We start from the raw sequence: 18,434 nt of genomic DNA on the forward strand, positions 1-18,434 counted from the left end.
AGCTTCCAATTGTGAAGTGGGCTCTGAGCCTGCTCCAGAGAAATTTTTAAAACTTTGCATAGAGTTTTCCAATATCTGCTCACTTTATTTTCCAAAATAATGTATTTAATTTATAACTAAGACACCACAATGTACCTTCCTATTCATCAATATCCCGATCTTTCATAAGCCGTTTAGTGTCTTGCGAAAGAGCTTTTGAAACGCAAAGGGGAAACTACAGTAGAAGGGAAACAATCCGTAGATGATAGTTTTTGTGGTTGACACGCGCTTGCTTCGTTTTTTGGAAATCTTAACTGTAGATAAATACAACGTAAGTAATGCCATAAGCCCCCATCATCTTTAAAATCTACCTATCAGTGGCTTTTACCGCACCAGTTTGGTAATCTATTGAAAGTTTCAGTTAAAGTTATACATCGAAAATCGATATCATTAAGGGAATTCGACTCTGGGATACCGTGCTACATACTTCTTCGCATACGACGAAAGCTATTTATGTTCAGAACAAGGTTCAAGATTGTGGTAAAATGCTATTCCTAAATTCATCTCTTTCATACTAATTTTTTACTCCATATCATAATTAAGTTCTAACTACTGTAACTTGAGTACATCACGGCTCTAAACGTATGCTAAAACGAGTAGTAATCTCACATTAATGAAGTGCGTTCGACAGTCGCTTAGGAAGCAAAGGATTCTGGCCTCTTCTCTTGTCTTGGTATTATGTACTAAGAATTAGCCAGTATAAAAATTACCATAATACTCTTTGATTTTGCAATTATTTTCTCTTGGGACTTATAATGGTCCAAAGAGAAACTGGAAACAATGCTTATGCAAAATTTGGGAGGGACAAACAAAGAGTATTATGGTATTTTTTATACCGGCTAATTTTTTTTTGCCAGGTTGATGTAGCATGAGAAGCGTATCAAAATGTTTTTTCGCCAGTTTTCTGAGAAACGAACTGAATGTCCATATTGAGGATCAAGTAAGATAAAGCGTCCACTGATGTTTGTCCGCAAACATGTTCAATGATTGAGCACATTTAGTGATCGGACAGTAAACATTTGGTTTGGACTAAAACTTAGATTTTCAAGCTGCCTTAAGCCAAAGAAACTATTTAATGTTAAGATTTCCCGCCTGAAAAGGCACTGGGTTTCTTTCTTTTAAAACTGCTTGTATTATTGGTAATTCTCTTGAAAGTCTCGAAGACTTTGCCACGACACTGAGTTTAAAGCAGAACAACACCCCAAAAACAACCCACAGCAGAAATCCACTTCCAACCAACAACTGAAAAGTGCTGCTAACTGCGGAGGGAATCAAGCTGACTCTGAATTGTTTCCAACTGAAACAGAAAAACAACATTGATCAGATCTCTCACAAAGCTAAGCTGATGCACTAAGTTTACAGAGTGACCTGGACCAACTCGTAGCTTGGTTTCAAATTTGGCAAATGAATTTCCATCCCTCTAAGTGCTGTGTTGCGTATTCATTGCATGCCCATCAATTAACTCTGCTCTGAGAGGTTTTTCTCCGGATATTTTCCTCAAAAAACTAATATGACTTGATGTGGATTAGTTTTATTTGATTTCATTTGTGCACGACCCCACACGCTATTCAGCTTAAAACTTGTGAAAATAAAGTTCTATGTTTACCATGCGGATGCTAAACCAGATTCTAGAAGTGATGGAACACCAGGCCACTTCCATACACTCAAGTTTATTCCACTCCAAGCAACATGTGATGCATACAAGTTCAGCTTTTGGATGAGAGCGATTAAAGATTGGAACAGTAAATACACGTGGACAATACACAATCGAACTCAATTCACTATTTCAAAAGAGCTCTAGAGCTCTGGGCTCCGCCCTAATGAAGGAGTAAACTGAGTTTCATTATTTTTATACTGGTTTTTTTTTTCATTATGTTTATTTATTTATTTATTTATTTATTTATTTGTATGACACTTGCAAAATGCCCTTATTCAGGATCTAGCAAGTTATGAATGTGGATGTACATGAAAAAACAGCGAAGAGTGAAATGGGGGAAATTCTTAATGAATATAAGGCCCTGTTTATATGGTTGTCCCGGTTAGAAGGGTCACAAGCTACCAGAGCTACCCTGGACGCTTTTCCTGCATTTCCTTAGAAAATGCAGGGAACCGTTTACATGACAAAAAAAGTTGGCTAGGCTAGTTTTAATTAATAACGTTTAAAGTCAAAGTGGCAATAACCAACTGTACCATGCTAAAAGAATAAGCTAAAACTGTGGTTGCCACAAATCATCACAGGTTCCTGTATAACTCACTAATTTATTCACCCTTTCCAGAAGTTACAAAAAGCAGTTACCTGATTATAAAAGGAGTAAAGTTCTTCATGAGTAAATTCCAGATAAATGTTGTCCTTGACACCCTGCCATCAAAAGGAAGGCTGAGATTTGCGAAAGATGTAAATTCAAAGCAACATGTTCAAGAGTTCATTCTACAGCTGTGTTGGGGCAAACCCATATTACCTGGCTTCCTGAGGAAACCCTTAGCTCAAACAAAGCATTTGGTAGTTTCATCTTTGCCATATTACTCTGAGCCATCTGTAGGTTCAATCTCCAATTGACCGCTTGAAGCTGTATAAAAATAAAGAAAAAAAAGAGAACACGATATAAAGACAACAATTTCGTGCAACTACTAAAAAAGTGAACAAATTCCCCTTTGGAGATTACTAATAATTACTCGTGAACCTTCCCATGTGAATTCAATGAAAAATGTTTTCTTGACGTTATTATTTTGCTGCTAAAAGTTTGGATATCCACACAAGGAAGCTAAACAAAAAAACTACAACAACAAGGAAGCTGAACAGGAGCTGAGTTGTCACGCAAGTGATTGCACTACCCTTCCACCATGTCCAAGCTCGACTTCGTTCGATGCTGAGATCAGCTGCAGGATCGCCAAAGCAGCTGCTGTCATGGCCAAACTCAACAAGCGAGTGTGGGGCAATGACCTGTTGAGCAAAAGGACCAAGATTTGTGTCTACCAAGCTTGTGTCCTGTCGACTCTCCTTTATGGCAGCGAGTCGTGGACGACCTATGCCGGACAAGAGCGGCGACTCAACGGAGTCCACCTCCGCTGCCTTCGGCACCTGCTGCACATCAGGTGGCAGGAGAGAGTCCTCAACACCGAGATCTTGGAGCGCGCTGGCTCACTGAGCATGCCATCACTGCTCATTTAAACGACGCCTTCGATGGCTCGGCCATGCACATCGCATGGAGCCTGCCAAGAACTGCGGGAGGGCGTCTGTCCTGTGGGTCAACCGCTGCTGTGCTAAAAGGACGTCATCAAGCGAGACTTGCGATCTGCACTAATCGACACCAGTTCCTGGGAGGACATCGCCAAACACTGAAATACATGGCGGCAAAGTGTCAAATTGGGGGTTTCAAAGGCGGAAGCAAACGCTAGAGTCCAGGCTACATGCAAGAGAGCGGCAAGGAAAGAACGCGCAGCCTCTGTGCGCGATTCCACAAGGCACTTCTGCGCCACCTGCAACAGAGACTGCCACTCCAGGATCAGGCTACACAGTCATACAAGATCCTGCCAAAATCCCCAGCGCTAACCATCCCCTCTTCGAGATGAGGATGCCACTACTTTCGGCTGCACAAGTAAATTGCAAAAATCTAAAGTGACATCGATTTCAGCGGCCGCCTGTGATCAAGTTACCTTGTGTGTTACTACCAACTCAAGAAACAAAGGATAAATTGGTGACAAAATGACGGCAAAACACCAGGGTTTCGTTTTTGTTAGTTTGTTTTTCTTTTTTTTTTCTCTCAAGTGTAATAAAGTTCAACAAAAAATGTGCAAATTCAACACAAAGATCACAATCATCGAACTCTCAAGGTTGACCATTGTTTCCGGAAACTCAAAAATTCACTCTCTTAGACAAGGTTACTTATCACCAGGTAATTCCATCGTTTTGGAAACAGAAGCTGCTTTGTTATTCATCAGCGTCACAAATTCTTCCCAATTTTGGGGCTCATTTGTTGAAATTCAAGCACGCTTCCAAGAAACCTGTTTATTTTCGCTGCGCGCCTATTTGCCACCATGGACTCACTCACTCACTCACTCACTCACTCTTACAACCCGGTGACATAGCGTGCACTGCACTACCATAAAAACAAGCACTTCATTAGATCTGCTTTAATTAATTTGATCCAATTTTGAGTATCCCAAGTAGTAGAAGGGTGGTCTATTCAGCTGTATAAGCTTCATTCAACACAGTGATTCTCTTTTATTTATATTAGACACAGGGTCACTTGAGACATCAACCTTTATTTTAATGGGAAGAGAGCACTAAACTGACTAAAGCCAAGTAGGCTCGAGCACTAATACAAAAATAGGCTATGTTGTACATTCCCCTGTAAAAGAGAGAGGGTTTTTTGGTAACAATTCTTAATTACTGTACTATAATACTGGGGATTTCAAATAAAGGGAACAATAAATGATATGGCAATCCTTTGGTTTGGTTTGGTGAATCTCTGGATTTGCATTAAGAACTTGGTGATCTGCACACTTTCTGAAAGAAACTATTTAAAGCTGGAAATGTTTACATGTAAGAGAAATTGCCTCGCTTTCTTCATGGCCTTCATGACAGCCCTGGCAAACAGAAATCATGCAAGTGAATTACACTAAGGAACAATTTCCTTGCTTCATTCATTGCTGATGTGCTGGATAATTGAATTCCATCATCACCAACTAAAAATCTTTATTGGATTAGACAAGTGCTTCCTACCTGCTTTGGAGCGAGGCTTCGTTGTTTCAATTTCTCCACAACTGGCTTTCCATTTGAAGTCCAAAGTTCCACAAGGGCTTGAATCTATGCAAAAAAATTGAACAACACAATAATTAACTACTTCACTATGTCACCTTGACTTTTGCAAAGAGATCACCATAACGTTGTCATAGATAATAATAATAATAATAATAATAATTATAATAATATTGTCATTATTGTTATTATTATTATTATCATTATTATTATTATCATTATTATAGTGTTTTGTGATAATTATTATTATTTAGTATAAGTATTAAATTTGCGCAGTGCGAGAGAATTTGAACAATCAAGAATGATTATTGTTTTTGTACATTTAAGTAGGTAGGAAGCTGAAAATTGTGAATAAAGTTGTTGATTATTAATATTAAAAAAAAATTATCATTATTATTAATATATATGTTCAACATTATTACCCAGGGGGGGTTGCTCCCATATAAAAAGGGGAGGATGCTCGTCGGGAATTTTAAATTAAACCCCTAAAGGAGTCGAATCTGGGCATGGCCCAGGCTATTTTTTCCAGAAATTCTGCAGACTGGAAGAACCTTGTTTCACCAATAAATCCATGAACTCAAACAACTTAAATTTGGCTTTAATACAAGACTGCTTTTGAAAGCGAATCACCTTCTTGTATAATAAACCAACGCCACCTCCTCTAGACCCTCTACTCACATGAAAAAATTCATAGCCAGTAGGACAAACCTTGCGTATAATGTATTTGTCTGATTCAATTGACAACCAAATCTCAGTTAAAGCCAAAATGTGAACATCAGAATCAACAATTAAGTGCTTGTATTGGCTTAATTTGATAACAGTTGGAGGCATTACGCCCTCCTTGGTTTCCTCTGGTAGGTCTGGCCAGTCCAAGACCCTTGATAGTATTCCAGCCAGAAGGAGGGACCAGTCTTATCCATTGCCATAAAATATGGCATGAAGTGTGGGTTCCAGGCACAGTACATTTCCACCAGAATTTTAGCAAAAGAAAAACATTCCTGGAGTAGAGGAACATATCCTGATGATCCTTGACTATACTCCAGACAGTAATAGCCTTCTTGCTGATGTATCAACCGTGGAAGAGATTTTGAAAAATAAAAAATATACGAAGCTAAAAACAAGCAGCCTGTAGGCACTAATTACATGCATGGAAACATGCATTACGGTAGTCAGAGACAGGTAACCAGTTAATAGAGGGTGACCGCACAGGGCCGCTTCATACAGGTTTGACTGTAAATACCTTTTCATCAGCTAATTCAATATTCTGTAGCTGTTGCTCTAGGACCTGTGGCTTGGCATTGTGATAAGCAGCCTGTGGATAGGAGAGTCAAAATATTGCAAAACGATTGAAAATTTTGTAAAATTCAGGAGCAAGCTTGAATATAATTATTCAGAAAGGTCCCCTTCAACCAAGAGAACTTTTAAAGGAATGCTTCTCCATTGAGACTGCATAACTTGCCTGAACTTGTACATTTCTACAACCAAAGTATCTTAACAGGGGATCACCTGCTCAAGGATAAATGCACAAGTCTCTAAAACAATGTGAAGATCGTCAGACTCAAGTCCCAGAGCTATTTGAAGCTTTTCCTCTTCTTCTTCTGAAAATGCTCTGTCATCCTTTAAAAAAAAAAGGAATAATTTTATGTGAGGAATGAGTCTGCCAAATCAGATATTCGATACAAGTTAAATCAGCACATATATATTACAGTTGTTTCTTCCTTCTTTGCCTTAAACAACCTTGCCTCAAGTCTTCATTGAGCTACATTAAAATGTGGTTATTTATAAGCAAATTTAACTTGGAAAGGACTTCTGGTCAGCTAGCTGTTATTGACATTGCACATGCGCTGTTACTGTGTACAGTTGTTTGCACTCATGCGTGTCTTTGTTTGGGATTTGCCAGCCTTTTTCTTTTCCCTTTTTCCCCACCCAAGCTCTCCTGAAGGCAAGAAATGGTACTTTAATAAGTACCGCGATATGTTTTTTCCACTGTAAAGACAGTACAACAGGTGCCATGGATAAACTTTGGTTAGGTTGCCATGATTACCACTTGCCAATCGCCAGTTTTGCCAATTACTTCATTAATACTTTGCTGTTATGGCACATACCCTCCAATCAAGGATTGACAAGTTAATGTACAAAAACATAACAAGTTTGGAATTTTAGTTTTCAATGGTGACTTAACCCATTGACCCCTGAGCATTACACTTTATGGATTTTACTCTGTCTAACGCTAGATGATTTTACTCGTCAATTTGGGGGGGGGGGGGGTCCTAGAGCATTTGAGGTGTGAATGGGTTAAGGTGGCTCCCTAGACTATTTGCGAATACCAGAAGGAAGTTACAAAAGGAAAACTAGTTAACTTCTCATATTATTGCATACCCTTAAATGCAGCTTTTGAATAATCCTACTCAGTAAAAGGGGAAACTTCGCTTTCTCTAAACTGTTTATCAGTTGAACTGCTCTCTTCAACCTGTAAAAATATGTGTGTACAAGAAGAAGCAGTGAACATTTCAGATTCATGACTCACTGTTCATGTACTTTACCTTTTAACATGAATAGAAAAGCCATGATTAACAGATAAATTAAAGTGTACCCAAGGCTGGTGTCAGTGATTTATTTGTTTGGGAGGACAAGTGAGCAGAAGGAGCTACAGAGCTCTGTATGCTGTGACTACCTGACAGACCACTTCTGACAAGGAATTCAAATTCTGTTTCACTCACACAATGGAAAAATCCACAAGTTGAGATCAAAAGGACTTCAGATGTTGTAAATACTGAGAACCCCATCATTTTACACCAGTACAATGATCTTATTTCTGACTTAACAATAGCCTGCACAGGTGGTGGTTCATTTTGGAGTGTGACAGATTTTTAGCGGCGCGAGAAGGCTGCAGCAGGGGAAAGGAAAACCCAATTGCCTGGATTGGTTGCCTTTGTTTCCACCTTTTCACTTGTATAACTATTATTTGACTACTTTGACAGCTTTTAATAATAATAATATAATAATAATAATAATAATAATAATAATAATAATAAAAGGTTTATATAGCACCAATATCCTAAACATCTAAAACAAAGTAATCATAAAAAGGCTTTTTCAAAACGAAATACTGATAATTATGATATTAAAGGAAGAGCATAATCCATAGTGTTGGGGCTGTCACAAAGAAGGATCTTGTGCCATATGTTTTTAAATTAAAAGACAGCATAAAAAGAATATGTTTGGATGACAAGCATAGTTGACATGATGGCCTGTATGATGTAAGAAGATCACATATGTACAAAGGTGCCTAATTATTGAGCACCTTATAGGTTATGAGTATTCCATCCAAGTGAGGAAACATTGAAATCATTTCAGGATAAAACTAAATCAATGAGCAGGAATCTATAAATGAGCCACCAGCTATACAGGCTAACTTAACAAAGACAGGCTTCAGGGATAGTTATTATTAATAGCGCTACTCCATATATACTCCATAATAGTGTTACTCCAAAGGGACTGGAGGGATGTCAACTGTTTAGGGCTTATGTGGCAGAAAGGAGCTCAAGACAGGGGTATAATTATAGGGTTGTTTATGGGTATGTAGGGCATGAATCAAGGTATAAGGGGACACATACGTTATGTCCTATGTCAGTTACACTATAATGAGAGGTAAATGGCGTAGATAGGCTTCTACTGCTGTCCTGCGCAGAAATGATGTCTGCGTATCCTATGTTGTAAGGTGGATAAGGCCACATTTCTCATGTTATATCATCACCAACATGCCAGTGGATGAAATCAATACACCTCTCATTGGCTCCTTTTGTTCACCCACCAGCATTTGATCATTACACTTTTATATTTTATTTAATGTAGATGTACAGCGGAGGGGTTGGCGCAGTGGTAAGATCTCTGCCTTCCAACCCTGAGATCCCGGGTTCCATTCCCGGTTTTGCCGAGATTGGAATATTTGGCGACCTTCTTTCCCGCTTAAGTTCACTCAGCTTTCTATCCTTCCGAGGTCGGTAAAATGAGTACCAGCATGCATGGACTGCTTAGAAGAGGCTGCAATTTGCACCTGTATATGCTTCCAGTCCGCTGGGGATAAATTGATCATTGTAAAGCGCCTTTGAGACGTTGTGATAAGGGCGCTATATAAATGCACCACTTTACTTTTTTTTGCTTTATCTCCAGACATAGGTTGCAAACCACCTATGGCTATCTCCATCTAATTAGTAGCTGATAAAAAATATCGTTATACCTCCCAACTCAAATACGCTTTCTGATTGGAGGAAAACGTGTCACGTGTCATTGGTCAAAACTTCATGACGCCCTAGGGCAACAACAACTTGAACTTTCGACTCACAGGTGATCAGGTCGTGCACCTTTGAGACGGTGGCAAATCTGTACGCCAGCCGACGTCAAGCAAATAATTTTTATCTGTGTATTGTTCTATTTTGAGTTGGGAGGTATAACAAAACACTTAATGTCTGGCCCCTCGGGAAACAGTGAGTTTTGTTTCCCCTCGACCTCAATGTTTTCCTCGGCTTCGCCTCGGGGAACGTTGAGGGTCTCGGGGAAACAAAACTCACTGTTTCCCTTGGGGCCAGTCATTAAGTGCTTAATGTTGCCTAATGTTGCCTTAATGTTGCAGATCATAACTGGTGGATAGTCTCAGCACTGAGCTGGGATATCTAATACATCTGGTACTGAAAGCCCGTACACCGCTGTACCCTGCCACTTATTTGTACATTGTTTTTGTGACTCGTTCTTTAGAGAACACAACCGAATGCTAACAAACGTAGTAGGGTATTCAGCAGGTGCTAGCGCGTATATGTAAACAACATTTGTAGTCACTGCTCTACATATTCGTATACAATATTTAATAAATATTATTGACCCCACAGTACCTGGAAGTGGCTTGAAACATGAGCGCCATCTTGATTTATTGGGTCGAGTAGAGTTGGGTGAGTCGAGTTGGGTCGAGTCTCTCGTTTCAGTCCTTCTCTCGTTTTTCAGGACGTTTTGGAAACTGGACAAGAATTGCGTGTTAAAAAACTGTTCATCATGGACGAAGAGAATCCCAAGATAAATGTCGTGGTGAAAACCTCAAAGAACAAGGAGACTATACAGACAGAATCAACTGCAACAATACTAGAGGTATGTTGTTATTAAAAGAGGGGAAGAAACGAGTATGTGGTTTTTAAAATGAATCTTTTGGTTTCAGTTCAAACAACTAGTTTCTTCAAAGTTCAACGCGCCGGTGCCACAGTTGTGTTTGATATTTGCCGGACGAATTTTAAAAGATGCAGAGACGCTTGAATCTTACTGTAAGTCCCGTGATCGCACTTTTTGTGAGTTATATTGCCTTTTTAGATATATGCACCCCCGGGAACGCTTTAACTGTTTTTCTGTGATTGAATTCCAGCGATCAAAGATGGTCTCACTGTTCACCTTGTTATCAAGTCTGACAACAGGGTTAGTCGCAGTTGTTTACTTAAATCATGTCGTTGTCTTGTGACTAAGCACTTTATATCTTCTCATTATGTAATAAAGCTAATAGATTAAATGCATGTGACATTTTTGGATTCTTTGTTGAAAATTTTAACCCTACAGTGTATAAATGTATGATACAAAATAATTATCATTCTTCTTAGAGGGAAGAAGCATTTCATTTCAATACATGTAGAGGCAGGTCAATAGCTGTGGCAGTATTCTCTTTTTCATTTAGAACATTTCCAACTGAAGAGTTTGCTTGGATCATCCACGCATGTTTTGAGCTACTTTCATCAACCTTATTTTTTAAGTGCGACTCCTCCTGTTGTTGTAAACAATATTAAATGAGGATGAGATAATCTCACTTTTGTACTTGTCCTCAATTTAACATAATACAGCTGTGTTCATGGCTAACAGTTTTTGTTGTGCCATTGTAATGACTTGTAGTAGTTGTACCTATTTATACAAGAGTCTGCACCATCGGCCAGTTTTCCAGCCCTTTTTCCAGCCCTTTTTCCATCACATTTTCCATAACAAATGTGGTTGAAGTGGGGCTGTGTGGTAGCACTTGTCTTATTAGTTTTGTGTTCTTTTTGGTTCCACGCAGCCACGCTCTGCCAAGTACCAATCCTTATAACATCAAAAGTAGCAATTATGATATGTATTGTAGGAGGAGGCAAGTGTTTAGTGGTTAGGGCGCTTGCCTTGAAATCCGGGGATCCCGGGTTCAAGACACATTCTGACCACTGGTTGGATTTGATCCTTGGTAGTCCCTGGTTCAACTTCGCAGCTGCACTTGTGGATAGCCAACTGGTTTGCCTCCGGCCAGTTGGGATTCTTAACAGTTATTGTTATTGTTATTCTGTTCCGTCATTTGGTTGTGTTTCATTGGCCCTGAAAAGCCCTTATGGGGAGCGGTCAACTAAGTATGTATTGTATTGTAATTGTACAGAATTATGTACATTTGTAACAACAATAGATTGAAAAATCATGGAAGTTTATACACAGTGGTATTAGAATGTGAAAAAGCCAGGTACTCTTTTGTAGCAATGGCAGTGGCTTTTTAGTTTGGCTCAAAACTAGCCAAATTTTGCAAGTTGACTGGAAATGAACTTAAGCACATTGCCCCGGTATTTTTTAATCTGGTTTGACTTTAGGGGTGTAACGATACATCGAACTATCAATGCATCGCGATTCCGATAGCAATACATCAATACCAAGTGTAACTATAATTGATAATAATGGTGATAGTTTCGTAAAATATCGATAGTTACAACAGTTTTTAAATGATCTCCTGAAGCGTCTTCCTTGAATTAAGAAATTCCTCTTTTCTTTTCGTCTGTCTGTCCTGTTCATTATTCCAAGTATAAGGGACAATTTTATGCCAAAACAATCCTCCCTGACATGGCCCGGCATGTTTGTTTTCTAAATTCGCCTCCAGGCTCTTGTCCGCATTCAAAATGGAGGCAAAACATTTTGCTGTCCGCCCTCTAGGAAGCATTGCGACATCTGATCCAGTTGCTCTATGGCTTTTTCTCAAAAGCTAAACATGGCCTGTGAAGAATCTTTTGAAATTGTTCCAAACAAGAAAGCGAAACTTGTCCAGCGTATGGAACCACTTTGGTTTTTTAAAGAAAATGACAGCCCTGTGGATAAAACAAGAGTGGCATGCAAGTTGTGTCCAAAAATGCGTTACAGTACTTTGCTTTAATGGCTGTTGACAGTTCAAGTTAATAAGACTGAAGTGAGCTGTTGATAGGCATTTCTGTGACATACTATTATGTTCAATTTACATAATAAAAGTGCAGAAAATCAGTGGATTTTTATTTTTTTCTCAATTTTGTATAACTTGCATTGTTCAGGGAAGATGGAATGGGGCATTTATATCACACATATCTTTTTATCTCAATGAAATACTAATTGTCACACTAAAAGGTCACAATCGCAATACTATCGCGATAGTCAAAATGGGTGAAATAGTCACCCCTAAATTTGAGCTTTATTTTGGAGAAATAAGCTATGCAAAAATACTGTTGGCTTCACGTTTGAAAACAATGGAATCAGGGAAGCGACGCTTACCTTTCATTGTTCAATTTAATTTTAATAGCATAAACTAATATATCTGCGTGTGTCAGTAGCTCAACTGCATAGGGAAGTGCACGAAGGTCAGTGGTTGCAGCCACAGATCAGAGTTATTTATTTTATTTTTCACGCACATCTCATGTAATGTGAATCTCTCAAAGATCGATAAAATCGTGGTGAAAATCAAGAAAAAATATTTTTTAAAAAAAGCCCTGTGCGAACCAAAAAATAATAATAAGTCTGACCGGTCGCTCGAACTACCGACTGGTTGTGTACTTCGCTGTGCCCATCATTTGGTTGAGCAACCAACGCAGGTAGTCGCATTACCTTATGCTATTAAATTTAAATCGAACAATGAACGGTAAGTGTCGCTTCGCTGATTCCATTGTTCTCAAATGCAAAGCCAATAGTATTTTTGCGTAGCTTATTTATCAAAAATAAAGCTCAAATCGGATAAAAATGATACCAGGGCAGTGTTATTACGGTAAGTTCATTTCCAGTCAAGTTGCAAAATTTTTGGCTAGTTTTGAGGAACACTTGAAATCGGCCGAAAATTGTCACATACTAGGTTTTTGCTTCCAGACCTTCAATTGGAAGCAATGTACACATAAATATTATTATTATGGCTCCAGCTAGCTCGTCAGTTTCTTACTTCCCCATTAATTATTATTGTAAGCTTAATACTTCCAAATTTTGAGCAATAATTATTTCTCAAAGGTTATCCATGTTAAAAAAGAAATGTGACAAATCAAGGCAACAGCCTGATGACCATATTCTTTTTTTACTGGCTTATCCTCAAGGGGTTACCTTTTGGCCAATTTGGGTATAAAACAATAAAATTATTTCTTTTTATAAAGTATCTCAGAGAGTATGCACACTCTCATTGATTAATAGTAATTATCATAATACATACCACTTTTTAACCGAGAGTGAGGTCATTACAGGGAAGTCTCAGACCAAGGCCTTGATGTATTGACCGAGCAATAGCGAGGTCAATACATTAAGGCCGAAGTCTGAGATTTCCCTGTAAAGACCAAAAAGATGAGGTTAGTACCGGTAAGTTATTAATTATATGGCCTTTTTTTGCTCAGTTTGTTCTTTGTCCTTTTGATAATAAAACTCGCTCTCGCTGTGGCTATCTTTGTCGCTCATACTAAAGAAGTATCTGTATGCTAGTTTTGCTTTCAGTTATTGAAAATATAGTTGTACTTTGTCCATATTTTTTTGTTGTTTTCGCCCACATGCTCGTAGCTTTTATTCTCAACTCAGAAGAGATGTCAAGCCAAGAAAAATTTTCATAGTGCCCGGTCATTACAAGAAAATCTTGCTTGCTCAGCAGCCAATCAGAGCGCACATACTATTGTAGCCATATAATAATGGCATATATTTGAATGAGAGTGTGTAAACATGCTTGTTACATCATGCTTTCTGCTTATCCCAGAGGAAGTTATTTTAAAACATAATTAGAAAATTTTTTCATAGCCTGATTTACACTTGGGGGCTTAGAGAATTCTTGAAAGTTATGCAAACCCAAGACACAGTTGAAGTCTGATAACCCCTCTTGTGTTTTCGCTTGAGTCTTCTAATGCTTAAAGTGCCCCTGTGATTAAGAAAACACTTCCTTTTTTGTTTCATTTCCTAAGAAACGAAACGTATCTATTTTGACTTCAGGGTGAACTATTTGCACAGTGAGATAGAGTGGCCAATCAAAACAGTACTTGTAATTGAAAACTAAACATTTATGAGATGCAAAAACAAACTTTTGAAAATATGAAGCTGAAGTATCGCAAATCATAATACTGACAAACAAAAAGCGAAGGAAATGGGTCATAAACACGAAGGTTTGACTATCTGAATGATTTTGGGTTAGATTAAAGCAATATATTGTTGAAAAATTCAAAGCTATCTCTCTTGGTGTTAATGAGTGATGTATAATCTTCGCACTGGTGAGTCATATTAATAAATTGGGTTAACCAGGAACCAGTTATTTTAAAGCTAGTACCAGTAATGGAAGATTCGTGGAAAACAGAATTTGAAATGTTATGCAATAATTATGGCATTTGAAGGTAAAACAGCTATTTGTAGACTTCAATGTATTGTGCGCATAAACAAGTATCTGTTCTTCTCTTTTATGGTTGATATTCCTTGGCAGGCTTCTCACCGTTTAGAGAGTTTGCGTCCACATTTCTATCTTTATTTCTCAAGAGTTGCAACAGACGAAGTGAAATAATAAATACAGTCTGTTTGACAGACTGAGTGACCCACACTACTGTACCGGTATTTTATCTTTTCTCCTGCCCTTACCATTCCAGAAACGAAACACTATTTCTTTGTTTGAAATAGTGTCTTGTTTCATCAGATTTTGAAAGTGTGTTTGCCTACATGTAACACTTACTGGCAAAATTTTGATCTTTGATTTTTTATCCAAAGGCCATTTATATTACTTTGAATGTAAGTTTTATATTTCACAGTCTGCCATTACTCATGTTCAGAACTGACCAATTTAACCTCAGTGGGTTGGATCCAGGGAAAAGTGATGTTAAAGGCTCACTAGCTTAAAATTTCAGCATGTGATTGCAGCTTATTATACATGTAATTATAAAATTATGCAAAATGTGAGTTAAAGGTTTTAAAAAGCCCAAAACTCCCATGCTGCATATTAATTCTGGGGGGCCAACACACGCATTGTATTCTTAAACTAGAGAACCTGTGACGTCATTAAATTCTCCTCGGTCCAACTCTTTCAAGAACTTAAAGTTAGTAATGGTGGACCATTAAATAGGGAAATTTCAGTTAAAGTAAACGATGTCTTTTTCAAATGAGGGCTTAAAATTTTGGTCGTTTAGTGTTTAGTCAACATAATTTTGAAATCCAAAGAAAAATAAGAATTGATATTTTGGTCACAGGGGCACTTTAAATAAATGTAGCTTCTTGCGTGATTCTGAATTAATTTTGCTTTGTCTCTTATCGTTAGTCATTTGTGTTAATGTTTATGGTAAGAGAATAACGTTTATGATGTTCTATAGTACTTGTGTTTAGAAAACTGTCTCCTTTTTGTGAAGCATAATATGCTTATTTCTCAGATCTTGGTTAATGCTTAATGCCCAAATTGAATGCTATGAGAACATTATGTCATCACATGTAGCCTTGTCAACTGAATTGAGAGTTGTGTTTGCAGGCCCAACAACAGGCAGCCCAACATGCCACTCATCAGGCAAGTGCTTCTGCCATCATTTGTGTAATTTTATTTTTAGTAATGCAAGGCTTCAAGAAATGCTAGCATGTCTGATCAAACAAAATTAATTGTGGCTGAAAAAGTCTAATTAAATGGATGAAAGGTACAAATATTGAGATAATTATTGGTTTATAATCATGATCACTATGGCCAGAGCAGGAAAATGGAAAGTAATAAAGACCTTGCATTATTGTTGATATAATTATATAATGTATTATCATGTAGCAGATATTTAGTACTAGAAGCCTTCAGTGGATTTTAAGAACAGGGGTTGTAAGTTCACTCCACCCTTCAAGCCTGCGGGACCTGGAAAGAGAAAGAAGATTGAATTGTTTGATAAGTTGGTTGGAGGGGGTAAATACATGTACATTTACTTTTTACAAGGAAATTCTTGTACACGTTGCTGTGGAACATTATAGAGTGAAAATACACTTTACACATTAATTTATCTTTCTTTAGATTTTGTCGTACACATTAGATGTTGATCCAGTGTGTAGCAAATGAATGTTACATAGTGTCTTATGTCAGGAACACCCTTGGTCCATATTCTCTTCTCAGTAACTTGTGTTATTGTTTTGTGTTCCTTTTAGTCTACCACAAGTAGTTCCTCAACTTCAAGCACCCCACAGCCTCAGTCAAATTCAACCCCACAGAGTTCAGGGTCAGGGTCAGGGTCAGGGTCAGGGAATTTGGATGCACTTGGTGGTCTTGGCATGTTTGGAAACTCTGGAAACCTACAACAAATGTCCCAACAGGTTTGCTTTCTAATAAAACAAGTCATAAACTTTTTTGTCAAGCTCTCAGGACTTGCTGTTGCTATACCGAGCACCGGTGGCTCAGTTGGTTGAGCACCGGGCTGCCATGCGGGAGGTCATGAGTTTGACTCCGGCCGGACCAACACTCAGGGTCTTTAAATAACTGAGGAGAAAGTGCTGCCTTTGTAATTACATCCGCAAATGGTTAGACTTTCAAGTCTTCTCGGATAAGGACTATGTATAAACCATAGGCCCCGTCTCACAAATATCTTTCATGTTCGTTAGTTCCCTGTGGGATGTTAAAGAACCCACACACTATTCGAGAAGAGTAGGGGATGAAGTTCCCAGTGTTGTGGCTGTCCTCTGTGAGTATATGGGTGGGTGGGTGGGTATAGCAGGTCCAGATCAGCTGAATTGCGGCCAAAACTTCAACCTGCTCAAACAAATAAATAACAAACAAACAGGACTTTAGGTGTTTAGGACTGAAACCTATGGCCAGATGGACATTTCTCCTGCTCTCCAAAGGCTTGAGATGTTCATAATAATTATTAATTTTATTGTTCTTTATTTTTCATCTTCATTAATTTTGAGAGGTAGTCCTCTGAATTCTGTTAATACACTTAAAGTGGATCATTTTCTCTACCATTATTAATTGTTACTTTGTTACCATTATTATTACTATTATTACCTTATTTACTCGTGTTTAAGTCTACGCCCCATTTTCAAGGCCTTAAAAAATTACTGTATTTCTCCTTATGTCTGGCTAAAAAGTACTTAAGGAAGTTTTTTCTTTGTTTTTATGTGAGCCATGTTGAAAATTGAATCTTCCTATTTGAAACTAACCTTTCTCTTAATGTTGAGAATCACGAATAAATTTTTGTATCTTGTCGCAAGATTTTTTCATTAATTTCGAGCACCAAGTTGCCTGAATTTTTCAGGTGTCTCTAAAAGACAATTATTGCTTAAAATGAGGTTAAACGAAGTTTAACCAAGTAAACAACTAGGAGCGACTGCAGCCAATTGGTCCGTGGTTGTAGTATACTGACGCATGCGTGGAATACCTCGTGCTTTGGGCTGTATCGCTTATTTATCAGTGTGGCGGGAAGTAGGAGCATTGTGTGTGGAGCGTTTAGCGGTTTTTTGTTTCTCCATAAGAAGTTGATGATCACTTTACCATTTTCATCTCTATACCCGCACTTCAATATATACTTATTTCATTGTTATTGCTGTTGTCACATCATTATCATTATTATTGGTATAATTTTATCCTGGAGCAAATTACATTTTATGTATTCAAAAATTTGTTACTACACAGTCTTTGTCACAACCATTGTAATAACAGCTCTGTGTTAATATTACAGCTTATGTCAAACCCTGATGTGTTAAGACAAGTTATGGACAATCCCATGGTGCAGGTGATTTTTTTCTTGTTTTTCCAGGGTAGTATGTCTTTCAAACTATCTTTGTGTGTGTCTAGTATACAGTGTTTTTCTCAATTATGGTCCTACGGGGCCTTTTGTCAGCTAAAATTGGCATGAGTCAGATAGAGGAAAAGTCAATTAAGACTGTAAATTCCTTAAAGTATTGAGCTCATTACTGTAGTAAACAGTAAAAGGCTGTTTGTTTTCGTATCATAGAGCATGATGTCCAACCCTGACCTGATCAGACAAATGATCCTTAGTAATCCACAGATGCAGCAACTTATAGAGGTACAGAAAATAATAACTAATTAGTATGACTAATTTTTTTGTGTACATGTACAGTCAAATAATACATTAACCCATTGACCCCCTGGGAGTCTGTCTAATGCCAGACGATTTTACTGGTCAGTGAGGGTGGTTCAGGAGTTAATTTATGGGTTTAACTTTGATGAATACCCACAAGCAGAGGTCTCTATTGTTTGCCAGGGCTTGGCCTTGGCGGTGGTCGACTTGCCAAATACCGCTGGGTTGTCAGTTTTGGCTGGTGAAATTCTCTCAGTTACTAGCCATATTATCTACTAAAATTATGGAGGCAAATGTAGTGCTGTGAAATTTGTGACAATGTTTTAACATACAGAAAGAAAACAGATGAAGTGATCTTTCGGGTG

The 18,434-nt window shown here is 38.1% G+C and overlaps 2 protein-coding genes across 3 annotated transcripts in view; one reads left to right on the plus strand and one right to left on the minus strand.

Annotated features, from left to right (window-relative positions):
* Positions 1-59: 59 nt before the first annotated feature.
* LOC138039096 (COMM domain-containing protein 10-like) lies at positions 60-9,745 on the minus strand. Of its 2 annotated transcripts, XM_068885269.1 has the most exons (8): positions 9,688-9,745; positions 7,178-7,268; positions 6,305-6,415; positions 6,039-6,110; positions 4,763-4,846; positions 2,499-2,606; positions 2,336-2,398; positions 60-1,336 (listed from the first exon to the last, which is right to left on the minus strand). In XM_068885269.1, the coding sequence occupies exons 1-8, from the start codon at positions 9,714-9,716 to the stop codon at positions 1,295-1,297; spliced, it is 600 nt and encodes a 199-aa protein (XP_068741370.1). In that variant the 5' UTR covers positions 9,717-9,745; the 3' UTR covers positions 60-1,294. The 2 variants fall into 2 exon arrangements, with proteins under 2 accessions (XP_068741370.1, XP_068741371.1); XM_068885270.1 differs by lacking the exon at positions 6,039-6,110.
* A 76-nt stretch (positions 9,746-9,821) lies between these two features.
* The window catches only part of LOC138039098 (ubiquilin-1-like), a 28,806-nt gene continuing 20,193 nt past the window's right edge, over positions 9,822-18,434 (plus strand). Inside the window, exons 1-7 of the mRNA XM_068885271.1 lie at positions 9,822-9,937; positions 10,005-10,107; positions 10,206-10,255; positions 15,534-15,569; positions 16,181-16,345; positions 17,707-17,760; positions 17,983-18,054. Coding sequence (XP_068741372.1) covers positions 9,845-9,937; positions 10,005-10,107; positions 10,206-10,255; positions 15,534-15,569; positions 16,181-16,345; positions 17,707-17,760; positions 17,983-18,054 — 573 coding nt within the window. The 5' untranslated portion in view covers positions 9,822-9,844. The remainder of the gene's footprint in view (positions 9,938-10,004; positions 10,108-10,205; positions 10,256-15,533; positions 15,570-16,180; positions 16,346-17,706; positions 17,761-17,982; positions 18,055-18,434) is intronic.

The sequence above is a fragment of the Montipora capricornis genome, chromosome 2 (assembly GCF_036669925.1).
Source record: "Montipora capricornis isolate CH-2021 chromosome 2, ASM3666992v2, whole genome shotgun sequence".
Lineage (NCBI taxonomy): Eukaryota > Metazoa > Cnidaria > Anthozoa > Scleractinia > Acroporidae > Montipora > Montipora capricornis.